Below are 27,062 nucleotides of genomic sequence, written 5' to 3' on the forward strand. Positions count from 1 at the left end.
CCTGGAGGTCCATTCCAGGCTGCAGCCAGACGAGCCGGATGAGCTCCAGGGCACAAGATGAATGTGGGTCAGGTTTATGGTCTGTGACCCGAGCTGCTCCCCGACATCCAAACAAGTCACCAGATCCAAATAAACCTGAAGTTGGGACATTTCTGAAGTTATCTGGATCAAAACCAAAATGTTGTGTACCTAAATAGATGTCATGAATAGAATATTGAACTATTTTATCTTAAAATCCAACAATGGAGAAATGAATACTTTATGAACCCCAGTTAAGTGTGTTACTTGTGCACTTCCTGGCCCATCACTCACCACGTGGCGCCTGGCCTGTAAAACGACCCGTGGAGGGCGGGAGGAGACGCTTGATGGCGTTCACCTGACCAGCTCGCCATCATTCATTCATGCTGATGCATCATTGATGGCGTCCGCAGGCCCCATGGACGGCACCACAGTCCTCTCATTCACCCGCCGCCGCCGGCTGCAGGCTGACGTCCGATTCTCTGTCAGCCATCTGGTAGAACATGCTCTTCCAGGTGAATTCTGAGGGTCTTTCCAGATAAATTCCCCCTAAAAAGACGCTGGAGAGGCAGATGTCGGTGACCAGAGGAGCTGTCCCCCCCACGGCCGGCCTGGGCCTGGGTCCCCCGTGGCACCGGGGAGCCGTCCTCAGGAGCAGGGCGTTGGTGCAGACCGAGCTTCACGGCGTCCCCCTGGAGGGAAGCAGGACCAGACCCCCGCTGAGGCTGCCGGCCCTGGTGGGGGCGACCCGGGGCCCCCGCAGGCGGAAAGGCATGGCTCGACTCAGGTGAAAACCACCTCCGTTAATGGGTCTGGTGGTTATTATGATGGGAAATAAACGCTTTAAACCTAAAAGAAATCTAGACTCAAACATACCTTTAACTTGATTTCATTTTGATGTATTTATTTGCACATTTTTGAAAGAGGAAAATACAATGGAATGCGTTTAAAGAAAATAAAAAAACAAAACATAAAAGACAATGTGCTGGAGAGGTCAGAAACCCGAGAGGGCTTATCGTGTGACCTCCCCTCTATGATACATTTCAGACAGTAAAACAAATAATACTTTAGGAAAAATAAAAACACAAGATAATTAAATAATACTTAAAATAGACATCATAAAAATATAAAAGAAGCAGACTGTAGCATAAACCAAAACAAAGAGCATCTTAATATATAGTATATACAGTGTACTTGTACGTACATGTAGAGACAAACACACCATTTACACGCAGACGTTGAGTGGTACTGGGTCAGCAGCTGTTCACATTTCAGCTATGAGTTTGTGTTTAATCTTTTTTTGAAAACAAAGGGAAGGTGCGCTAAATACTAGATTCGAGAAGTTATTCCACAGGGCAACCCCTCTGTATTTAATATTTAATAATATATTGCCCTCTAATGGTGCGACATCGGGGTGGATTGAGATGAGATAATCTAGTTGGATAACTGTGAATATTGGATTTTATAAAAACATTTTGTTGGAAGTGGAGTGGTGTCGATTGGCTTAAATACAAAATTTTGTAACTAAAAATAGAGATTTGCATTTTATTGATATAAAAAAAAATACAAATCTCTATTTTTATGATAAACTTCTAGTTTAACAGCTTGTTTTATAATGTGATCACATGTTACATTAGTCTAAATTTGCAGGAAACTGCAGAGGTCAGATAATTGTGTTTTAAAACATCCAGAAAGAAAACGACTAAATTAAATAGGGGTCAGTGCTCTGGTGGACCCAACCCAGATCAACCACCTTGGGCCCCAGAGCAAGGCTCTTAACCCTAATTGCTCCACAGTTGAAATGGTATGTTTATTCTCTCAGATGTAAGTCGCTTTGGATAAAAGCGTCTGATAAATGACACTAGTAGTAGTGGTAAATTGTTGAAGTTGCAACTGAATCTAAAACTTGTCAAAAAAGACGTGCAGGATGAAGGGTTTGATTATTGACACTGAAAATGAAATTTGAGTTTGTTTTAAGGACAAACAAAAACTGCACCGCAGAGCAAGAAATCCAAACTGACAAATGCAGATATTTGTTAGTACCCCTCTTTTAACTCTTTAAAACATTAAATTAATCTGATTATAGCAGGTCTGAGGCAAATAAAACCTCAGCTGAAGAACAACGTAAAGCTTTTTAAATCATGCTTTTTATGCGTTTCAAAATCAAAGCTAAAAAAACAACAAAACAACGTCCTCCAGACAAATGAAACCAAAGTGGAGATGGTTAGTCTTCATGTCCAAAACCAAGTTTGGAGAAAACCAGCAGAAACAGCTGAGCCACTGTCAAGCACGGTGGTGGTGGGGTCATAATGTGGGACTGTTTTGCAGCTATAGAACCGTGACGTCGGTGAACCAGAATATTCTATAGACAGAAGTGAAGCTCAGTCTAAACTGAGCGATGCAACAAGACAAACAACTTCTGCTCGAGTCCGCCTCACGTGCAAAACACAAAACAGGTCCTCGGGATGTCCAGCTGACTCAGCAGTAATCGATACCCATCATGCATCTGCATCTCTGATTGCTGTTTATCCTTCGTTTGTCGTCTCCACTTCTCATCTCAGAAAAAGTTACTGTCACAGATTCATCCCGAGACTTGAGTTTCACTGTAATTGTTTCCTGTTTGACGTCCCCCCCACCAGACGGCCAGGTACGCTGGCACGGCATAAATCTCAGGTGTGTAAACCGACTCGAGTTCGATGCAACACTTCGACACGCCACGTCGGCTTTGCTCACAGGAGGCTGAAACCTAATCGACGCGGTCACACCACGACCGCCACCCGGCGGGGGATTCGGTGACCGCCACTCACCTCCGCAGCGCCGGGTTTGAATAACCGTCAAATTAATGATGAGGAGGTTCTGATGAGGGCCAGCGAGTTAGATCCCGGCGGCTGAAACTTCTCTCAAACATTCATCTTCAGGATATATCTCGATCACACCAATCCTCTATTCCTTAAATTACAGATTTTTAAATTTATGGATTTAGTGAAAATTAGAACAGCAATAATAATGTTCAAAGCAAGAAATAATGCATTGCCTGAAAACATTCAAAAACTGTTTCAATATAAAGAAGGAAAATATAATTTAAGAGGAAAACTAAACTTTAAACAACCTTGTGTACGTACTACTCTTAAAAGCATGTGCATATCGGTCTGTGGGGTAACTTTGTGGAATGGTGTGGATGATGAAATCAAACGAAGTACTAACTCTATACAGTTTAAAAACACATACAAGAAAACAATTCTTGACAAATATAAAAATAAGGACCTCTAAAGAACTCAATGTACCTTCTGTATGTATTTTATTATTCTGTTCCTTATTTGATACATAATATATGATACAAATGTAACTACCTGCATTCATGGCTGGTCATGGATCATCAAAGAAGTGACTGGGAAATTACATTTTTTGAGTTAAGGATATTGTAAGAGGCTAGTTTAATGATGCCTTGATCTTTGTTTAGTAATTGTGTTGTATTTATTTACTTTTTTGTTATTATTTTTTCTTTTCTTATTTTATTTTAATTTTTAATTTTTACATTTTCTATGGCATATGATATGATATTGTTAGGAAGGGACAGGACTAAATAAGCGTTCTGCTTCCTCCTGTTCCCTCTCCAACACATTATTTTGCTGTTCTTTTTTTCAGCATGAGACTGTTAAGTTTTTTTGCTTTTTTTGATATTTTGACGCTTTTAATTTGATGGTGATTTGTTGTTGTTCGAGATAAAGCCAACAATAAAAAAAATATTCTGGTTCACCGACGTCAAGGCTTCCAGGTTATAGTTGCTAGAGAGCCCCACATTATGACCCCACCACCACGTGCTTGACTGTGGGTCTGAGCTGTTTCTGCTGGACATGAAGACTGAACATCTCTACTTTGGTTTCATCCGTCCAGAGGATGTTTTGTTTCGTTTTTTCAGCTTCAATTTTGAAACAAATGAAAAGCTTGATGTAAAAAGTTATTCAGTTGAGGTTTTATTTGCACCAGACCCAATATAATCAGATGAATTTTATGTGTTATACCCAAAACTAAAACAGAGTTAAAAGAGGGGTACTAACTTCTAAAAATATCTGCATTTAGATGTCAGGTTGGATTTCTTGCTCTGGGGTGCAGTTTTTGTTTGTCTTTAAAACAAACTCAAATTTAATTTTCAGGCCCCGTTCTTTACGCTGCTGTTGTGAACCGGCTTCAGATTCAGACTACTTTATTAATCCCTTTGGGACCATTGACATCTCCATCTCACTCACACAGCACTGTCTTATACGAATAAAACACCCAAAAATAGAAATTAAAAAATATAAAGTGCAGTGCCGTAATTAAAATATGAGTAAAAAAGAAATAAGTGTTATGTAATATTGCACAAAGTTATTGCAGAGTCTGGTTTGTTGTTGGTCAAACTGCCTGACTGACCCCCCCACAGTCCCCCTGTTTTTCAGTTCTTCTTTGCCCTCCTCCCCCCCAGTTTTTAGTTTTAGATGTCCCACAAAACATTTGAAAAGGTGACAAAAGTGTGACTCCTCATGTTTGTGGATGTTTCATGTGTTTTTCTTCCTCGTCTGTCTCTCCAGCTTCAGTGAACCGTCCCTCCTCCTCCCCAGCGAGAGCATCCTGTTGGAGGGATTCCCCAGCTGTCGTCGCTTCACTGTCTTACAGAAGCAACCTGCATGTGCGTCCTCGTCCCCTCACTGCAAGACCTGCCGCCCGTCCCGGACTCAGGAGCATCAGCCGACCCAGCAGCCCCAGGGCTGCAACAGACCGGCCCACGTCCACATCTCCCAGCCCGTCCAGCCCAGGACCAGGCGACACTCGAGTTCAGAGAGGATGTGCGCTGACCTGCACCGGGAGGAGCCTCTGTCTGTGGTGGGCCGGTCCTGCCTCCTGGGCTGCAGCCAGCGCCCGGCTCAAGCCCGCGCTCTGGCCCGGGCCCAGCTGCACGTCTTCCTGCCCAGCGAGGCCGAGGGAGAGGAGGCCGACTGGGAGTCGGTGGATGAAGGCTTCATGGACGAGCTGGACACCAAGATAAGCTCCATGAAGCTCCGACAAACAGCCCCATAAACTGCTGCACAACCCTTGCAGACTAGCCAGGATCCACTCTGAGAACCCCACTGCTCACCTGACTAGACCAACTCCAGTTCTCAAGCTTTTAGTGTTTGATTCAAGGTGATGATGAACTTATATATATTTTTATTTAAACTCAAAAATCATTGAGGACGAGCCCTCATTTACAATGACGTCGAGCAAATACAAAAGTAAAAAACAAAAACAGAACAACACAAGAACAGTCAATTAAACAAATATGAAGTTACAATTAATAAATAATGTAACAATAAAATAAGCTAAAACAGATACAAACAGTGCTTAAAAGATTTAAGATCAGGGATTTAAAATGACCAAAAGATACTAGTGAATTGATTTTTAGAGTGCTTTGTAATGAGTTCCAGGTGGATTGTGCAGAAAAGCTAAAGGCACATCTCCCAAGCTCAGTATAGACTTTGGGGGACTTGCAGTGTAAGCCAGTCAACTTGTTACAGTAATGAAAGTCATGCAGCGGTTTTTGAAGAGAGTCTCCTGCAGGCCTGCCAAGTCTGCATGTTTTTAGGATTCTTTTTAGGACATGTTTTGCACTCAAATACTGGTTCATCTTCCCTTTTTTGTGCAACAAAAGCAAAGAAAGAGGATGAAGAATTAATAAGCTTAGTAGAGTGAATAATGTTTTCTTTTTCAGAAAAGTGCAAATTTCTTTAGTTTAGTAGTTTTGGTCCCCAGATGTACAAATCATCAGAATCAGCTTTATTGGCCAAGTATGAACATGCCAGACAGGGAATTTGACTCACTCACTTATTTTGCTCACTGAACCCAGGTTTAAATAGTAGCAAACAGTAATAGACAAATGGCTCTTATTAACATGCATGGATCCACATAGATGCTCAAACATCGTAGCTGTTTGTGTAGACGACCCTGAAGACGACTGCAGTCTTCCTGTGCTGAAGCATGCTGTTTTTTATCATTTTGATATAAAACTATAACTTCAATCAGATTCACTGTGACGAGAATCAAAGACATGACTGGAGGAGACACTTTTCCTTAAATAGACCTGCAATAAAATCAAAATTAATAAAATGTAGGCCACTTGTATACAAACAACCATTTATAGGTGGTTTTCTAAAACCTCAAATGTAAATTGAATGTGTATTAAAGGAAACAACCCTCGATCTTTAAGTAGACAGGACTCAAAATGCCAAATGTAGATTGGCCTCCAGTTCTAACGCAGAAGTATCATTTAAAACCTTCTTTTGTCAGATTTATTGATAGTAATCTTTCCTGTGTGGGGCAGTGGCTCTGAAAAATGGTTGGACCCTTTAATCCGACTATTTTTGGACGAATGACAGATGAATGAAGACGTGGCCCCAGAACCGTCCATGTAATGGGTCACTTACCCTTGGGACATGGGGCAGTTTTAAAAAGGACTTTCTTTCTTGATTTTTGAGCTTGAAAGATAAACTTAACTGTGCATAATTGTTATTTTAAAGATGACGTGTTCTGTTGTACCCTTTATTTAACGAACAGACGGTCGCTTTTGGACTGAAAAGGTCAGAGGACAAGCCTGGCTGAGCAGCAGGACCTGTGGAGGACCTGAGCTCGCGGCTGGATCATGACCTCCAGCTCACTCTGGCAGCAAGCCCTGAATAAAATCTTACCTGAAGGGTTTAAAAAAACTATAATTTCTCAAAAATACATTAATACAACACCGACTTTATTTATTTATTTTGGCACACGACAGGTTTTTGGACTACAAACTTCTTTGTCATAAATATCTTGTTATAATTGGATCTACCCATTGTAGTTACTAAATAAAGTTGCTTAAAATGTATTTGAATGTTATTTTACCCATATTTTGTTCATTCTTGTTAATATTATTCAAATGAAGTTGACTAAAAGAAGAGCACGAATTTTACTACTACTAACTATTAAAATGTACACAATTTTAAAAATGACATAAATTGAACACCCCAAACATTGAAACTATTTAGAAAATTGGCAAATGTCCGTTACTTTTCCGAACGTGTTTTTAAAAGGAACCCCGGTTACTTGTACTTAATTACTTGTACTACAAGTACCACAATTGTTACAATTGTAGCTTATTAGGGCCTACAAGTCTTGTAGGCCCTAATAAGCCACAATTGTTCTCTTATACCAAAATATGTTGTTAGAAACACATAAAATAATGTAATTGCTTTAAAAATCTACAATGTTTATTACATACAGGACCGTCTCAGAAAATTAGAATATTGTGATAAAGTTCTTGATTTTCTGTAATGCAATTTAAAAAAAAAAAAAAAAAAAAAAAAAAAATGTCATACATTCTGGATTCATTACAAATCAACTGAAATATTGCAAGCCTTTTATTATTTTAATATTGCTGATTATGGTTTACAGTTTAAGATTAAGATTCCCAGAATTGACCATGGGAATACGGCTATTGTAGCTCCTCCAAATTCTGGAAGCAACTCTTCTTCACAATGCTGTTAAGGCTTTGGTCATCTCTCTTGGCTGTGCAGCGTTTCCTGCCACATTTCCCCCTTCCAACAGACTTTTTGTGGATGTGCTTTGAAATTGCACTCCGTGCTTGCTCTTTGAGAAATGTCTTTTTGTGTCTTACCCTCCTGATGGAGGGCGTCAATGATGGTACTCTGGACAGCAGTCAGATCAGCAGTCTTCCCCATACTTGTGATTTAGTTTACTGAACCAAGCAAACCTGAACCGAGTGTTTTTCAAGGCTCAGGAAACCCTTGCAGGTGTTTCGAGTTAATTAGACGATTCAAGTGATTAGTTGAATACCCTACTAGTATACTTTTTCATGATATTCTAATTTTTTGAGATAGGATATTTGAATTTTCTTAAGCTGTAAGCAGTACTCGAGTTGAGGGGGGATGAGGGGGGATGGCATCCCCCCTGAAATAAAAACGGTCCAAATCATCCCCCCTGTAAAACTGCCATCCCCTCCTTTCCATCCCTTATGTCATTTCATCAATGAATGTGGTTTTACTGCTATTTCAACATTTAGAGTCATCACCAGAAAAATAACTTATTTGACAATTTTCACCTGTTTCAAGTAAATTTTCACTGGAAATAAGTAGAAAAATCTGCCAGTGGGACAAGATTTATCTTCTCATTACAAGCAAAAAAATCTTGTTCCACTGGCAGATTTTTCTACTTATTTCCAGTGAAAATCTACTAGAAACAGGTGAAAATTATTGTTTTTTTTTTACAGTGATGAGCCTTGTTTTAAGTGTAATAAGATCTTTTACTAAAATGAGACATTTTAACTAGAAATAGGACAAATATTCTTATTTTGAGTTTTTGCAGCGATCCATTTTACTTATCCTGTGAAGGACAGAATCGTATTGATAAGTTCAGAAAACTGTTCTTTATTGTTGTGTTTTGATGTATTTGATGTAAGCCCAGTGGATATTTAAAGCTTACAGAAGGCTGCATTTAACTGCTGCTATGTCATTCCTGCAGTGTTTCTGCAGGTGTTTTGGTCACTGCTATTATTTGTAATATATTATATTATTTGTAATCAGCACAAATGATCTGTCCCCATATGATAAAATCCACCATCCCCTGTGATTTTTTTTTTTACAACTCGAGTACTGGCTGTAAGCCATGATCAGCAATATTAAAATAATAAAAGGCTTGCAATATTTAAGTTGATTTGTAATGAATCCAGAATGTATGACAGAAAATCACAATATTCTAATTTTCTGAGACAGTCCTGACTGTATGGATTTTGACCTGCGGGAGGCGCCATGTTTTACCTGCGCAATGCATTCTGGGGGCGATTACGCGATTCGGTTGCTCTGGGAAGCTAAGCTTGCGTTTGTTTAACTGTATCTAAACATCTAAACATCAGTACAATGCCACATTGCTGTGCGGTTGGGTGTAATTATCAGTCGAAAGGCAACAAGGGGAGAGAGGTGAGTTGTCACTGCTTTCCTACGGACAAAAAGAGGAGAAAGCAGTGGGAAGATGCCTGTGGACGGACAGAACTTCCAAAAGACCCACGCTTGTGTTCTCGACATTTTTCTCCTGATGCATTTGAGTCTTTTACTCGACAACGACTGATGAAAGAGCTCACCGGAGCGGCTGGGTGTAGACTAAAACTTAAGCCAGATGCCCTGCCGACAATTTTCGCTCATAAGAAATCTAAACGGCGTCGGGAAGCGAGTGAAAAGCGAGCTGCAAAGCGGCAGAAACAAGAGACGCTGGACGCGCTGCTGTTCAAACCCCCCGCTCCTGCAGGAGGACCGTCCGACACAGATACCGCGGAGGAAGCTGACGACAACCCGCCTCTAAAGACAGTTCAGCGACCCGTAAGTGCACAGTGTTCTCCAAGTACGACCGAAGCAGCATGTTCAGCTGTGTTTTCATCTGTGTTTCTGGTGCGCCGACACCGTAATGTTTATGTTTGCATCTGTGTGGAGCATAATAATGTCACCATGTGCGCCTGCGCACGTTTTCCAATCCAGCTGCTGACAAAAACATGAGCTCTTGACAACAAACGCGGGTCGTATGCATTTGTGTTTAAGCAGTGTTATAAATAGTCATAGCTGGGTAGAGTAGCAAAAAATTGTACTCAAGTTAGTAAAAGTACTGTTACTTCAGTTTAGTTTATTTTGTTTTGGTCATTTACATTTTAAGATGTTTGCATATGCACACTGTATATGTATACACACAGGTATACAGGTAAATATATATATTATATATATGTACACATTTCCTTTTTTTTTTTTTTTTTTTTTTTTTTTCTTTTTGGCCAAAAAGGTATAGGCTGAAATCTCATGGATTATTTTGCCTATCCTTTCAAACAAAAGGCAGACTTCAGAAACAAAAAGATACTAATAAGATGAAAACGAAACGAACGAACGAACAAAACAAAGAAAATGAACAAAGAAGAGAAGAAAATACATTTGGTCACTCACGATTGAGGACAGCTGCAGGAGTAAAAGTTGCATAATTTAGACAGTTTAATATGAAGATAATTTATATTATTGTTCTATATTTATCTATTATTTTAGATTTGTAATTTTTTTTAAATTTGTAAATTGAGCTACTTTTTTTTAGTTCCTCATCCAGGCGGTTCCATAGTTTCACCCCTTCGACACTGATACACCTTGACATTTTTTTTGTTCTTGGCCATTTCTGCTCTAAAATGCCATAGCCCCTTAGGTTGTGCCTGCTTTCCCTCACCTGGAACAACTCCAGGATACAGCGTGGGAGCACTTCAGAATAATATGACTCAAGTAAAAGTAAAAAGTAGTCATCCAAATAATTACTTGAGTAAAAGTAAAAAAGTACTTGGTGAAAAAACTACTCAAGTACTGAGTAAATGTTGAGTAACATCTGATTTATTTTTTTAACACAACCATTCAAACAGACAAAAGTACAAAATAATCATCTTCAGGCAAATCAATAAAATAATAAAATAAATTAAAATTAATAAAAAATAGCTTAAATTAAAATAATCTTAAAGTAAATTCAAGTACTTTAATAAATAAAATAATAACAAAATAAATAAAAAATTAAGCACAAGTAGCACAAAATTTCAAGCCTTTGTACTTTTCTTTTTTAACCAGGCAGAACTAGAACAAGCCCATGAACTCATAGAAACTCTGTGTGTTTGAGTCTGTGTAAATGTGACAAAACATGCAAAAACAAATATTTTTCCCAAATAATTACTCAGTGATGTCATGAGATTGACGCGTACGTGGATAAAAGGGATAAAAGAAAAGTAACAGCTCAACGTAGCCTAATGTAGCGGAGTAAGAGTAAAAGTTTCTTCTTCACAAATCTACTCAAGTAAAAAGTATAGTGATTCAAAACTACTCCTAAAAGTACAAAATTTCCCAAAACTCAAGTAAATGTAACAGAGTAAATGTAACTTGTTTCTGCCCACCTCTGTAAATAGTTTGTAATAAAAGTGTTAATACAGTCACTAAAAACAAAACTTGGCTGTATCTTCAACTAAACCACAAATGTGACATCTTTATTCCAACTTAAAACTAAATGTTAGCTTTTGAGGGAATTTTTCCTTAAAACCATGAAGAGACATTGATGTTGCATTAAAAACCTGCTTTAAACAGAACTCTCATCAGAACTATCAGAACCTAGATGGTCAACCCTATTTTTTTTTTTTAAAAAGAAAAGCCTATCTACCGGTAGCCACAATTTAAAAAAAAAAAAAAAAAAAAAAAAAAAAAAAAAGAAAGCAATCAAACACCATTCATGTTACGGTGAACCACTTCTTTGATCTGATGTGCTGAGATTCGTGGTTTCACTTGCATCTTGTTAGATATAATTATGTTCGATGTTAAAGGGAAAGTTTCGTTTTTTACAACCTGGACCTTATTTCTGGCATTTTTTATGGTCGTATACTCACCCAGAAAAGTTTGGTGTCATTTGGAGTCCTTCGGAAGATATTAGGAGTTTTGTGCAAGCCGCTTATTCATATAACGGTAGTGAACGGGGCACAGCGGGACACAGACGATGCAGCGTCTAAATAACACATTATTGCCGTGAAACTCGTTCATTTCTTTTATGAATCACTAGATCTGCTTCTGGGCATCTTCCATGACCTGGGGGGTATTCCAAGAAGGAGGTTTACTGGCTAAACTGGGTATGTTACCCAGGGTAAATGGTAAACCTGGGTTTTCCGTTCCAAAATGGTCAGGTTAAGTAAGTCACCATGGTAACATAGGCTCTGAACCTAACATGGTAGGGGGTAGGTTTTATGCCGGTTTTGTTCAGGTTTTGTTCAGATAACCCAGTTATGTTCAGGTATTTAAGCGCAAGTTCAGGAGGGCTGCTGCTTGTTACACATAGAAGCCCAAATTGTCCGTTCAATTCACCGTGAGAGGGTGATTAGACCACAATATGACATTTTGGCTTTCCCCGATGAGTATTTGCGAGAGCGCTACCGTTTTTCAGCAGAATCCCTGATTTATTTGAGTAACCTATCCATACACTGTAAACCCTAATAAGTTCACAGAACTCAAACTTTTTTTGTAACTGATTACCCAAAAATATTTCAGTGATATTTTTAACTGTTAAGTTTATATAAAATAAGAATTACACTTACAGTTGCCTTAAATTATCTTAATATTATCTTTAAAATAAGTAATATTCCACAGCTTATAGTTTGGGAGAAACACACTCAAAATTCATTCTAAAATCAAATACTGATGCCAGTGTGTATTAGTGTTACTTTTTTTGTAATCACTGCCCTCGCCTCCAGGAGGACTTGCTGCTCCATTTTTCAACCCTCGATAGATGATGTCTTTATAGATTCACATGTGACTGCTAGTAAAAACACCATGCCTCGCTGGTGCATATATCCTCAATGTTCGCACAAAATGACTTCTTGGACGCCATACAGCTTCCACAGGCTTCCTTTCGTAAACCTGGAGTTAGTGAGGCTGTGGTTAGTCGCGTTGAAAATGGACCCTGATACTCCGCTGGAAGCGCTGAAACGTGCGGATCATCGCGTTTGCAGTTCTCACTTCGCTCCGGACGACTTTCGGCCGAAACAAGTAAAAAAAGAAGGCCAGAGAATGCAGCGTCAGAAGTTGAAGAAGAATGCCATCCCGGTGGTTTCAGAAGGCACGACAATGGAGGTAATGTGTTTTTATTGACGTTTTGTGTAACGTTACAGGGGGGTATTCCAAGAAGGAGGTTTAACAAACACTGTTCCCGGTGAATCTATAAAGACATCATCTATCGAGGGTTGAAAAATGGAGCAGCAAGTCCTCCTGGTATTGATTACAAAAAAAGTAACAGAATGCCAGAAATAAGGTCCAGGTTGTAAAAAACGAAACTTTCCCTTTAACTTTATGTTTTTATGTAACTAAAATATGTTTAACATATGAACAAATATATAAAATACTTAATGAAATCCTACATAATTGTTAGTTATAATTTGGTTGACAAACTGAGTATCAAGAGACTTGAAAAACAAAAAAGATAAACAATCAAAGTACAGAAGTAGAAGACCTTTAAGGTTTCATCAATACAAGGCTTGTATTGATGACGACAACATCCTCCACATATTCCAGATGTTTTCTAGAGGGCGAAGGTTTGAAATGTCCAGAGTCTGTGTGAAACTCACTTATGCACTCCTTCACAATTGGATCCCGATAAATAACTAATCATTTAGCAATATTTCTGTCATTGAGGAAGAAGTTAGTCTCATCTTGAGGTTACTTGAACCCATGACGACTAAACCCGCTCAGTTGGTTCCAACACACCGGTTATGAATTAACTCAAGTAACCCAGAGTTGTGCGCGTTCCCGGTGAATCTATAAAGACATCATCTATCGAGGGTTGAAAAATGGAGCAGCAAGTCCTCCTGGTATTGATTACAAAAAAAGTAACACTAATACATCTGTCAAAGCAGGTGATATGGCTTGGCATAGAATTACTGATCGCACCAATGCGTAAGTTTAGGCCATTATGTGAATTTTATATTAGGGGTGTCCAAAGTCGGTCCTCGAGGGCCGCAGTCCTGCATGTTTTAGATGTGTCCCTTTTTTTATCAAACCTTGATACAAGGAGCTTGGTCAACTATCCAGACTTTGATGAGAAGGTGGTGACGACTGTTAATTAGAATCAGGTGTGTTGATGCAGGGAAACAACTAAAACATGCAGACTGCGGCCCTCGAGGACCAACTTTGGACACCCCTGTATTAAATGAATGAAGCAAATAATGGGAAAATGAATTGAAAAAAAATAAAAAAAGGTAAAACTCTGTCAAGTGTATTTCTTTAATTGAAATGATTGAGACAGATTTGATCGCGCACTCTGTGACTATCATTTTGACCCGGGTTCTGCTGTGAGTCACGTTGAAGCGCGTTTCCGCTCCAGCATCCGGATCGGGGTACGGGGTAATGAGCGTGGGGGGGCACGGATGTCCTCTATCCTCCAGGAGATAGACATCAAATTCTGCTGCAATTGCACATATAACACAAAGTTAGACACATGAATATTCGCAAAACTGATCAATATAATATTAGTAATATAACGCACTCTGTAGACATTTGGTGCTCAAATTTGATTCCCTACGTCCTGGCATCATGCACAGATGCATCTAATAACGTTTGGAAAGCCTGCAATATAACCAATGCTCATTAAATGTAATCTCACCAGCAAAGATTTCTGTGCATATTTGAGAAACCTAAGCGATGCTGACCTGCCAGTTGGTGGAACTCCGTCTTAATGACCCTTGTAGGTTTGTGGCCAGGAAAATGAATAAAGTTGTGCATGAAGCGCTTTAGCACAAGGCACACTTTACGCACCGACCTGCAGGCAGTTGCTTTCCCGATATGTTCAGCGTCTCCAATACTGTACAGAAACTCCCAGATGCAAAAAAACGGAGAGCGATTCACATTATTTGCAGCGAAGAGAGGACAGACACACGATGGGTAACGTTTGCAATGTATAGATTGCAAACGTTAAACGTTAAAAACGGTTGAATTGTAACACTGGTGTCGCTTTCATTTATTCTAACATTATTAGCTGATTATATGTGTAGTGGGCTGGCATCAGTATTTGATTTTAGAATGAATTTTGAGTGTATTTCCCACAGACTATGAGCTGAGGAATATTGAAAATTGTGAGTGTATTTCTCCCAAACTATAAGTTGTGGAATATTACTTTTTTTAAAATAATATTAAGATAATTTAAGGCAACTGTAAGTGTAATTTTTATTTTATATAAACTTAAAACATTTAAAAATATCACTAAAATATTTTTGGGTAATCATTTACAAAAAAAGTTTGAGTTCTGTGAACTTATTAGGGTTTACAGTGTATGGATGGAGAATGTTACTCAAATAAATCAGGGATTCTGCTGAAAAACGGTAGCGCTCTCGCAAATACTCATCGGGGAAAGCAAATGTCATATTGTGGTCTTATCACCCTCTCACGGTGAATTGAACGGACAATTTGGGCTTCTACGTGTAAAAAGCAGCAGCCCTCCTGAATTTGTGCTTAAATACCCGAACATAACTGGGTTATCTGAACAAAACCTGAACAAAACCAGCATAAAACCTCCCCCTACCAGGTTAGGTTCAGAGCCTATGTTACCATGGTAACTTACTTAACCTGACCATTTTGGAACAGAAATCCCAGGTTTACCATTTACCCTGGGTTAACATACCCAGTTTAGCCAGTAAACCTCCTTCTTTGAATACCCCCCTGAAGTTATTGATGTTAGGCCATAACCTGTGTACATGGATCGTGTAGTAGCTCAAACTACAAAGAGCTAAAAGATAAATTGGATAATTCTCTACAAGTCCTATTTCAAAACGGTAGTACTATAAATACACTATATAAAAAGACTGTTCTGTAATGTCCCATAATTTACTGTAACCCATAATAATTGTTGAATAACTCAATTGCATGACGCTACCCTCTGCAGACAACAAGTCAACAGTCTATCTGTACCTGTCCGGGATGCCCGCACAGATGTGACGTCATGCAGGTCAGAGGTCTTATTTACAAACTGATTTCCTTGTTACAAACACAGCCCCGGATGTAGACAACAGGTCATGAAAGATGCCCACATGCAGATCTAGTGATTCATAAAAGAAATGAACGAGTTTCGCGGCAATAATGTGTTATTTAGACGCTGCATCGTCTGTGTCCCGCTGTGCCCCCATTCGCTACCATTATATGGATAAGCGGCTCGCACAAAACTCCTAATATCTTCCGAAGGACTCCAAATGACACTAAACTTTTCTGGGTGAGTATACGACCATAAAAAATGCCAGAAATAAGGTCCAGGTTGTAAAAAACGAAACTTTCCCTTTAACTTTATGTTTTTATGTAACTAAAATATGTTTAACATATGAACAAATATATAAAATACTTAATGAAATCCTACATAATTGTTAATTATAATTTGGTTGACAAACTGAGTATCAAGAGACTTGAAAAACAAAACAGATAAACAATCAAAGTACAGAAGTAGAAGACCTTGTACAACATCCTCCACATATTCCAGATGTTTTCTAGAGGGCGAAGGTTTGAAATGTCCAGAGTCTGTGTGAAAATCACTTATGCACTCCTTCACAATTGGATCCCGATAAATAACGAATCATTTAGCAATATTTCTGTCATTGAGGAAGAAAACAAACATACTGCTGCTGCACCCAAACCAGACCAGCAGAACCAAACGCAGATCATGATACTTCCCCTCGCAGGGGTGTCGACCTCCAGTCCTCGAGGACCGCTGTCCTGTGTATTTGAGATGTTTCCTCGCTTTAAACACACCGTACTACAATTTAGTTTGCTAATTATTTTTGTCGGACAAGAAATTTTTATGTTTTTTTTTTTTTTTAATAAACTTTATTTTTTTTATTCCTGGTCTAATAGTGTCACAAGAGGGTGTAGTCCATGCGGTGTTTTTCCAGCACCTTACACGAGTCACATACACCATCTTGTGACTCTGATGAAGGCGAAAGGAATCGCAGAAACATGTCGGGTATTTAAAAAACCTTTAAAATAAATACAAAACATAAAAATGTCTTGTCTGACAAAAAGAATTAGCAAATTAAATTGTAAAGCCGTGGACAAAATAATAATAATAGATTTTATTTATAGAGCACTCTTCATTCAGGGAATCTCAGAGTGCTTACAAGATTAAAACAAGTTAAAACAAGTACAAAAAAAGGTCATTATCTATAAAAATGTAAAAACTCTGAGACGGATAAGTGGCGAACAAACACGCCAGCGTCCTCTCCTCTCTACTCAACAGTTAAAAGCTTTCCTGAATAGGAAGGTTTTCAGGCCTGTTTCGAAAGTGTCCGAGTTCTGTGGAGCCCTCAACTGGGCGGGGAGACTTCCACAGGCGTGGTGCTGCTGAGCAGAAGGCTCGGCCCCCAGGGTGCAGAGTCTCGTTTTTGGGACTCAGAGGAGCAGGCTGCCTGTAGATCTGAGCTGGGCCAGAAATATCAAGGTGTATCATTTGAGATGACACCCAAAACATATTATACAGTGTCCCGTGATGCACTGTTCAAGAATCGGTAGGGTTTAATTAGTAAACACTCTGCTACAAATAACTGTCATTAATAGACTTGTGCATACCTTTAGCTTCCTATGTCTTTATAAAAGTTTAACTACTTTAATTCCAGATTAATTTTCTGATTTTAAGTTTGTTTTTGTTCTTTAATGTTGTTTATCACCTTACTTTCTTGGTTGTGAATATAAAATATATGTATATATGTTATTTATACTTCACTCTGTTTTATCTTTATATGAGTGTTTGGTTTCTGGGGTGTTTGATTTGTATTGACAGTGCTGTGTGTGTGAGATGGAGATGTATATTTCCCCAAGGGAACCTTCCAAAGGGATTAATAAAGTCATCTGAATCTGAATGTATGGTTGATCTTTTTGGTTACATGTTGACTGAAATATTTGGAATTTTCTGACTTTGTAATGCGTGATTTTGTCATTTAAAATGATATTGAATAGATAAACTAAATAAAACGACACTACGGTAGTCAGACTTATCTCAAAGGGGGACGAGGCAGCCTACAGAGAGGAGGTCCTGAAGTTGACAGCCTGGTGCTCAGAGAACAACCTCACTCTGAACACTGAAAAAACCAAGGAGATCATTGTCAACTTCAGGAAACAGAACACCGACCAAGCCCCCCTCTACATCAACGGCCAGAGAGTGGAAATGGTCCACACCTTCCGGTTTCTTGGCCTCCTCATCTCCGACAGCATCTCCTGGTCTGAGAACATCACCGCCATCACCAAAAAAGCTCAGCAGCGGCTGCACTTCCTGAGAGTCCTCAGGAGATACAAGCTGGATTCCAACCTGGTGCTGACCTTCTACCGCTCATCCATCCAGAGCCTGCTGACGTACTGTAGCGCAGGAGATCATCGGCTGCCCCCCCCTGACGGACATTTACACCTCCCGCTGCCTCAGCAGAGCCACTAAGATCATAAAAGACGGTTCCCACCCCGGCTCTCACCTGTTTGACCTGCTGCCTTCAGGAAGACGCTACAGAGTCATCAGGTCCAAAACCAACAGACTGAAAAACAGCTTTTCCCCAAAGCCATAATCGCCCTGAACAATATGTGAATGTCTTCATTACTGTTTTTTACCTTGCAATACTTTTTCCCGACCTATCTGTGCAATATTCCACCACACGTGTAATGTTATTATCTGTAGATAGGATCTCAGGTCTTGATTTCACTATTCAAAATGCACCTTAACCTTTTTATATTTATTTTTATTTATTATTTATTTTATTTTTGTACATGTAAAAAAACAACACATCAAGCGAAGTTTAAGAAAACAAAACAAAGAATGTCTTCCTTTAACACTTGATAACTTAATATACATGTGCAAAAAAGGAGTAGAAAGAAGTGTAAACTTATTTAGTCCTACCCCCATTCACTAATCATTTAACCCGTATTTATAAATACTCACACACTGTACTCACACTGCTAAATAACAGTATTATTATTATTATTATTATTATTATTATATACTGTAATTCTACTCACACACATACCTATACATACACATAGTTGAATATTTCTATATATTTGTACACACATGCCCATATAAATATACTTATTTACACTATACTGTCTCTATTAACTGCATCTGCTCTATATCTATGTATATATCTACTTACACACATAATCACACACACACACACGCACACACACGCACATCATTAGCTGCCCATTTCTGTACATAAATATAAACAAATCTACCCCTTCACCCAATATTGTTATCTGCAGGCCCCTAAAAGCCGCTAAGCCCCTTCCTCTTTGTACCTCATGAAAATTATATTTTTATATTTGTTTTTAAACTGGTTAATGTTTGGACATTGTTTTAATTCTGCATCCATTCTGTTCCATAGTTTAACTCCACTGACTTATATATATACAATCTTTTCATTGTTGTTCGTCTTCTGCAAGTCTTAAAATTTAGAGAACCCCTTAAATTAAACATTAACCAGTTTAAAAACAACTATAAAAACATGATTTTCACGAGGTACAAAGAGGAAAGGGTTTAGCGGCCTTTAGGGGCCTGAATATAACACTATTGGGTGAATGGGTACATCTTTGTATATTTATGTACAGAAATGGGCAGCAAAGTGTGTGTGTGTGTGTGTGTGTGTGTGTGTGTGTGTGTGTGTGTGTGTGTGTGTGTGTGTGTGTGTGTGTGTGTGTGTGTGTGTGTGTGTGTGTGTGTGTGTGTGTGTGTGTGTGTGTGTGTGTGTGTGTGTGTGTGTGTGTGTGTGTGTGTGTGTGTGTGTGTGTGTGTGTGTGTGTGTGTGTGTGTGTATACACACACACACACACATAGTGTAAATATATATACATAGTGTAAATAAGTATATTTATATACATATCTATATGGGCATATGTGTACAAATATATAGAAATATTCAACTATGTGTGTGTATGTATGTATGCATGTATAAGTATGTGTGTGAGTATAATTACAGTATATAATAGTAATAAGAATAATAACAATACTGTTACTTAGCAGTGTGAGTACAGTGTGTGAATAAGTATGAATACAGGTTAAATGATCAGTGAATGGGGGTAGGACTAAATACGTTTACACTTCTTCCTACTCCTTTTTTGGCACATGTAATTCAAGTTAGCAAGTTTTAAAGGAATTCCTTGTTTTGTTTTGTTGTTGTTTTCTTAAACTTCTCATGAAGTGTTGTTTCTTTTTTTTTTTTTTACATGTGCAAAAATAAAATAAATCAAATCAAATAAAAAAAAATGGTTTGATGAGAATAAGTTGTCTTTAAATTTGAAAAAAACTAAATTTATGATTTTTGGCCATTCAAGAAGAGAGACAAATGTATCACTTACTTTAGAAGGAGTACTAATTGATAGAGTATCACAATTTAGGTTTTTAGGGGTTATTATAGATGATAAATTGACATGGAAAGCTCATATAGCTCATGTAAAATCAAAAGTGTGCAAAAATATTTTTGTTTTGAACAAGGCTAAATTTGTGTTAAATTATACAGTTATGAGAATCTTATATTGTTCATTAATTTTGCCTTATTTAACTTATTGTGTTGCAATCTGGGCAACACATATCCAACCAATATGAATCCTTTATTTTTATTACAGAAAAGAGCACTTAGAGTTATTTTCAATACACATTACAGAGAACACACCAACAGATTATTTTTTGAATCACGATTACTGAAACTTGATGATTTGGTTAAGTTACAGACACTCACAATCATGTACACAGCTAAATGTAAATTATTACCAGAAAACTTACAATACATGTTTACTTTCAGTTTAAATAACGAAGATAGTCGCAGAAAATTTAATTTTAAACATTTATTTGCCCGAACAACCTTAAAGCAGATGAGCACTTCAATTGTTGGAATTAAGTTATGGAATTAATTAAATTATGATTTAAAGGGCTGTATAAACATATTTCAGTTTAAATATAAATTTAAAGAGAAAAAAATAGCAATGTATGTATGAAATAGTCTAAATATATAATATATGCGTATGGAGACAGACAATTTATTTTCTTGTTTTTCTTTTCTTGTGATATTAATTAAGTAATTGTGCAGACCATCTGTTTATTATTGTTCAATTTTGTTTTGAGGGAGGGGCAGGTATAATAAGATTTTCTTCTTCCTGCTCCTTTCTGGTTCTGGAATATGTTTTTGATTGTGTTGTCATTTTACTTGCTTGTTTCTTTTCTTTGCATATTTCCATGACCAGAATAAATAAAAATGAAATGAAATCAGTGGCGTCAATTCAGTCGAAGCTAAGGTATGGCAAGGTTACGAGTCACATTAACTCGAGTATCAATCAACACGTCCAGCAAATACTCATCACAGAAGTCTGCTATGTAGCTTATGTGTGGTCAAGAAAATTGGGATTTTTTCAAATGCAGTCTCGCTCACTGCAAAAACTCAAAATCTTACCGGGAATATTTGTCTTATTTCTAGTTAAAATGTCTCATTTTTAGTCAAAAAATCTCATTACACTTAAAACAAGATTCATCACCAGAAAAATAACTTATTTGACCATTTTCACCTGATTAAAGTACATTTTCACTTGAAATAAGTAGAAAAATCTGCCAGTAGGACAAGATTTATCTTCTTATTACAAGCAAAAAAATCTTGTTCCACTGGCAGATTTTTCTACTTATTTCAAGTGAAAATCTACTTGAAACAGGTGAAAATTGTTGTTTTTTCCAGTGATGAGTCTTGTTTTAAGTGTAATGAGACTTTTTTTTTACTAAAAATTTGACATTTTAACTAGAAACCTAAGACAAATATTCTTGTTAAGATTTTGAGTTTTTGCAGTGATCCATTTTACTTATCCTATGAAGGACAGAGTCATATTGATAAGTTCAGAAAACTGTTTTTTATTGTTTTTTTTTATGTATTAGATGTAAACCCAGTGGATATTTAAAGCTTACAGAAGCCTGCATTTAACTGCTGCTATGTCATTCTTGCAGTATTTCTGCAGGTGTTTTGGTCAGTGCTATTATTTGTAATATATTATTTGTAATCAGCACAAATGATCTGTCCCCATATGATAAAATCCACCATCCCCCCTGATTCTTTTTTACAACTCGAGTACTGTGAAAAACAAAACAAAAACAATACAAATCACACACACGAAGAAAAGTCAGTAGGGAAAACTCGCGCCCTCCAGACCACGTGGCGGCGGTAGCGCGCCAACTCACCAACTCCAGAATAAACAAGCAGTGGCTGCAATGTTGTAGTTAAGGGGAACGTTGAAAGTAAAACCTCCCAGTTCTAAAGTCCTCGTTTTAAAGATTCTTTAATTTTCAATCACTCGTGAAACCCCCTCAAACCCTGGATTTGTGGTGCAGACATGGAGAGTTCGGAACCGGGCGATGGACTCCAGAACCGGGCCGCCGACCGAGCTGCTGCTGCTGCTGGCGCGGTAATTTTCCCTGCACCTCCCGCAAAACACGCACACGGCGACCGCACCCCCGCAGCCTCCGCCGGGTCGAGGCTTGAACCGCGTCTTTGTGGCGACCAGAGCCCGACACGTGTGGACGTTTTAAGCCTGATTTATGGTTCCGCGTTACACCGACGCAGAGCCTACGCCGTAGGGGCACGCGTCGCCGCGTACGTAGGCTCTGCGTCGGTGTAACGCGGAACCATAAATCAGCCTATATGAGTTAAAGGAGGACAGAGGTCCGCCAGCTAGCTAGCCTTAGCTTAGCACGCGGGTCAATGAAGCACCCCATAATAACACCTGGTCGTAGTCATGGCAACAAGCCCACATTCATCTTAAATAGCCGTTTTAATCTGCAAACCAACCCTTTAAACTGAGCTCCAGCGCCAGAGCATCCTGCTAACTTGTTACATCGCGTTGAAAATCTCAGTCAAAATAGTGATTGATTTATTATAGTTATTGATTTTATTACCCATCTATTTGTTTGTTTGGTTGTTTTGCACATATTGGAAAAGTTGGGGTTCGAACCCGCGTCCCAGGTCTCGCGGGATGTCCGAACACCTCACTGGAAATGGATCAATGCGTTTATTGGGAAACCCCACAAAGGAGTAAAACCTTCACATAGATATCACATTATAGTTTTAAATCTTCATAATAATGTCCTGAAAAGTTAATGGGCAGAAATATTTTGGGTTGTTGGTTTATTTACCGGGAACAACACAGTTGGAGAAACTTGCATACTTTTTTTTCTTCTATATATTATCTTATTTGATTTTCAAAATCCTTCCAATGATAGTCGAGGCAAGTTTATTTGTATAGCACAATTCAACACAAGTTAATTCAAAGTGCTTTACGTCAATATTAAAAGCGGCAAGACACAATTAAACAGTAAATAACATAAAATGAAAACAAAATGATAAGAAAAGAGGTAAAATAATAAAAAGCACAAGTTGTTAAAAAGTAAAGGCAGTAGAATACAGCAGGTAAGTATTTAATTTAGGAGTACGCTTCAGTAAACAGTAATGTTTTTAGGCCTGATTTAAAGGAGCTGACAGTTGGAGCAGACCTCAGGTCTACAGGAAGTTTGTTCCACCGGTGAGGAGCAGAATAACTGAACTGCCTCACCTTGCTTGGTTCTGGTTCTTGGGAACCACAACAAACCAGATCCAGATGAACCTCAGGGGTCTGGGAGCTTCATAGGAACTAACAGATCAAGCATGTATTTTGGTCCAAGACCATTCAGGTCTTTGTAGACCAGCAGTAAGATTTTAAACTCTATCCTTTGACTCACTGGAAGCCAGTGTAGTGATTTCATGACGGTGTAATATGGTCCAGTTTCCTGGTGATACACAAAAATAAGAGTGCTCTTACATAAAAGGAAACATCAAGGGCAGCTGAATTATTGTCTGGCATTCAAATAACATTTCCTTACAAGTCAGGTATTTATGAGATATCATAAAGCAACACTCAGTTTAGTTTTATATGAGAAAAGGAAAGAGAAAAAAAAACATAATAAAAAAAATCCAAAACAAAAAAGTAACAACAATCAAAACAACTAAGTTTTCTCTATTTTTCAATGGTTAGCCCAAATTATTTCACCGTTGTCCATAGTTCTGAAATACAAACTCAAATGTAAAATTCACACGGAATAAAGAAATCAAGTATTGAAAGAAAGGAAGTTGTTTTAGAACACTGCAGAGGATCACTGGTAACTACACCTCATACTCCCCAGACCGCAAACGTGCCTACTTTAACATAATTATTGGATGTGGGTGGCTGCACTTAGCTGAAGTGATTAAATAAGCATCCCGGTAACTCCTAAATGTTTTTATTTACATTAGACTTGTAGTCAAGACCACCTAAACCGAGACCAAGACAGACCAAGACCAGAGAGTATCAAGACCAAGACCAAAAACAAACCTAGTTATTTCCTGATCCTGCGTGATTGTAGAACATCAGCTCCATCCTGGTTCAGCTAGTTTCCATATGAGCTTGTATTCAACTGCAGCACAATAACAGAGAAGTGGATGATGATGTTGAACTCACTATAAATGTTTTCATCCATCAGCTGAGATCAGATATGTGTGGCGACTGCACTACCGCTATTTCTACACTACTGGAGGATTGACTCCAGTGCTTTTAAGGATTGACACGACTACTAACTAGTCCCAAAGTATCTAACAGAATAACCAGCCTCCAACACCCGCAGCAGAATTAAGTTTATATGGGATGCAACAATAAGATTGATGAATAAGAGTAGATGCATATAAGGGACTATATCTTTGTGAAGCACCAGCTCCTACATTTGATGTTTTCTGTTCTTAACTCCGTTCACCAGCATAAAAAACATTGTTTTTTTTTTTTAGTCGGTTAGCAGAAGCTAAAGTGCCACCAGAAAATGATTCCTACCGAAAACAACTTTTTTTTTTTCTATCCGCCATAGAAAGGTTCCTTTCGTGATTAGATTTTTTTATGTAATAAAAATATGTAATTTAGTCTTAAACAGTTCCCTGTTTTATCCAAATATATTATTTTTTAAATATTTCTTTAACACATTTCACTGCACTTTTTTAATCTTGTAATTTTGTACAGGAGATATTTTTGTTGGACTGAGAATAAACAGGCTAGTCTTTTTATTTTGTATAAATACTATAATTTATATGCTGTGGAAAACTGTTTAATAAACAATATTGTTAAGGATTGTTTCTATTTATGTAACATTATAGTTTTTATTAATCGAATAACAGAAAAATAATCGTTAGAATAATCATCCAATTACTCGTTAGATTAGTCGACTAATTGATAGAACAATCACCCGATTAATCGTTTAAAAAATAATTGATTATCGCCAGCCCTACAATTCACGGTACTTTATTGTTTTCTACTTTCAAACAGCAAGGGTAGACACACTGAAAGAGCAACAGAGGGGCAAAATGTTCTTCAGCTGTTACAAAGTAAATCGGACTTTACAAAAATCACCAAGGAAGGGAGTTTCCAGTGTGGTGTGGTGGCTAGAAGGCTCCCAGCTTTGAGTCCCAGCTGGGGGTTTTCTGTGCGGAGGTTTGATGGTCTTGGGCTTCCTTCCACGGCGCAGTAACATGTTTGAGGATCAGTGTTTTCCAGTTAGATCCTAAGTTTTCAGTACAGGCGTCCTTTGATGGAGTGTGTGTGTAGCACACTTCTCACTACCTCGCTAGGTTTCAGTCCCCTGAGACCCTAAACGGGATATGGGGGATTATTACGGGAATTATAAATAGTACCGTATTTTCTGGACTATAAGCCGCACCTGTATATAAGCCGCATCCGCTCTATTTTTAAAAAAATAATGAAAAAAAGATAGACAAGCCGCACCTGTATATAAGCCGCATCCACTCTATTTAAAAAAAAAAAAAGATATGCAAGCCGCAGATATTTATGTTGTTAGATTAGATACTTACTACATGTAGATAATGATTTTGAACTGTAAATGATGTACATGTTTGTACCTAAATAGATCCTTTCCTAACAGTGTCTTTTATGTCTTTTATTATACTTTGCTGATTAAAATGGGACAGAACCAAGAGAAAACCGGTATTTATTTATCTATTTATCTGTTTGAAATCTGCTTCTACCTACTTCTATCTGCTAAAGAAGAAGTAGCATATTCTTCTTTGCATTTATTTTGTCTTAGTTTTTATTCTAATTCCGGTTAGAGCGCCCGAGCGGTGGAAGAAAAATCCACAGAATAGCCGCACCTTTGTATAAGCTGCACGGTTGAAAACCTATGAAAAAAGTAGCGGCTTATAGTCCAGAAAATACGGTAGTTACTTTATTTGACCTGTTCTAGGTTCTGCAAAGCACTTTACAGTGTTCATTATTTTTTGAGTGGGGCAAAAAAGTATTTCGTCAGTCACCAGTTGTGCAAGTTCTCCCACTTAAAACGATGAGAGAGGCCTGTAATTTTCCTCATAGGTTCACTTCAACTATGAGAGACAGAATGGGGGGAAAGAATCCAGGAAATCACATTGTAGGATTTTACTGAATTAATTGGTACATTCCTGGGTAAAATAAGTATTTGGTCACCTACAAACAAGCAAGATTTCTGGCTTTCACAGACCTGTAACTTCTTTAAGAGGCTCCTCTGTCCTCCACTCGTTACCTGTATTAATGGCACCTGTTTTAACTCGTTATCAGCATAAAAGACACCTGTCCACAACCCCAAGCAGTCACACTCCTAAGTCCACTATGGCCAAGACCAAAGAGCTGTCAAAGGACGTCAGAAACACAATTGTAGACCTGCACCAGGCTGGGAAGACTGAATCTGCAATAGTTAAGCAGCTCGGTGTGAAGAAATCAACTGTGGGAGCAATTATTAGAAAATGGAAGACGTACAAGACCACTGATAATCTCCCTCGATCTGGGGCTCCACGCAAGATCTCACCCCGTGGGATAAAAATGATCACAATAACGGTGAGTAAAGATCCCAGAACCACATGGGGGGACCTAGTGAATGACCTGCAGAGAGCTGGGACCAAAGTAACAAAGGCTACCATCACTAAAGCCGCGTTTATACTTGCAGTTCAGAACGCGTACGCGAGACGCAGGATACGCGTGACGTCACGTCTCGCGTATCCTGCGTATCCTGCGTACATTTGACGCGTCGACGTGCACGTTCTCAAAAAGACACTGAACGCGTACGCGACCTGCAGTTCTCGCTCTGTCTGCTAGTATCGCTGTTCCCGGTCTGATCCCGGCTGGCACGATTATGCTGCTCTCCCCTGGAGAAAGTTCCCCGTGCATATATTTATGCAATATTTAACTTCCCCCCAGGGTTTCCGTTGTCCGGTAAAATATGCCGAAGTCCGGTATTTTATAATCTCTCCGGTCAAAATACTCACTGGTGCTGCGGGACTAGAGTCCCCGGGAGTACCGCGGATGGCGAGCCCCGGCCGCCGAGCCCCGGCGACCGAGCCCCGGCGACCGACCCCCGGCGACCGACCCCCGGCGGAGGTACGCGCCGAGCCTCGGTGCCTCCCGGAGCCGGGAGGAAGCGGAGCC

The 27,062-nt window shown here is 38.7% G+C and overlaps 2 protein-coding genes across 6 annotated transcripts in view; both read left to right on the top strand.

The window, feature by feature from the left end:
• The first annotated feature begins 507 nt into the window (after positions 1-507).
• LOC133460640 (uncharacterized) lies at positions 508-6,787 on the top strand. 2 transcript variants are annotated; one of them, XR_009784143.1, is made up of 3 exons: positions 508-805; positions 4,587-5,178; positions 6,586-6,787. XR_009784143.1 is itself a non-coding variant. In XM_061741321.1 (2 exons), the coding sequence occupies exons 1-2, from the start codon at positions 591-593 to the stop codon at positions 5,071-5,073; spliced, it is 702 nt and encodes a 233-aa protein (XP_061597305.1). In that variant the 5' UTR covers positions 508-590; the 3' UTR covers positions 5,074-6,155. The 2 variants fall into 2 exon arrangements, 1 of the variants encoding a protein (XP_061597305.1); XM_061741321.1 differs by lacking the exon at positions 6,586-6,787 and having other exon boundaries at positions 4,587-6,155.
• A 2,103-nt stretch (positions 6,788-8,890) lies between these two features.
• The window catches only part of zmym4.1 (zinc finger MYM-type containing 4, tandem duplicate 1), a 59,454-nt gene continuing 41,282 nt past the window's right edge, over positions 8,891-27,062 (top strand). Inside the window, exons 1-2 of one of the 4 annotated variants that reach the window (XM_061741278.1) lie at positions 12,436-12,692; positions 15,493-15,555. In XM_061741278.1, the coding sequence (XP_061597262.1) occupies positions 12,516-12,692; positions 15,493-15,555 (240 nt within the window). In that variant the 5' untranslated portion in view covers positions 12,436-12,515. Of the gene's footprint in view, positions 9,393-12,435; positions 12,693-15,492; positions 15,556-21,792; positions 22,008-25,830; positions 26,475-27,062 lie in introns of those variants that run through there. The other 3 variants (XM_061741277.1, XM_061741280.1, XM_061741279.1) reach the window with 3 other exon arrangements.

This window comes from Cololabis saira, chromosome 15 (assembly GCF_033807715.1).
Source record: "Cololabis saira isolate AMF1-May2022 chromosome 15, fColSai1.1, whole genome shotgun sequence".
NCBI classification, from domain to species: domain Eukaryota; kingdom Metazoa; phylum Chordata; class Actinopteri; order Beloniformes; family Belonidae; genus Cololabis; species Cololabis saira.

What these genes read in the sequence shown, in the direction of transcription:
- LOC133460640 (XM_061741321.1), top strand. Translation starts at nt 591, where the DNA reads ATGTCGGTGACCAGAGGAGCTGTCCCCCCCACGGCCGGCCTGGGCCTG. An exon ending in AAAGGCATGGCTCGACTCAG is followed by an intron (nt 806 to 4,586) that starts GTGAAAACCACC and finishes CTGTCTCTCCAG; the next exon opens with CTTCAGTGAACCGTCCCTCC.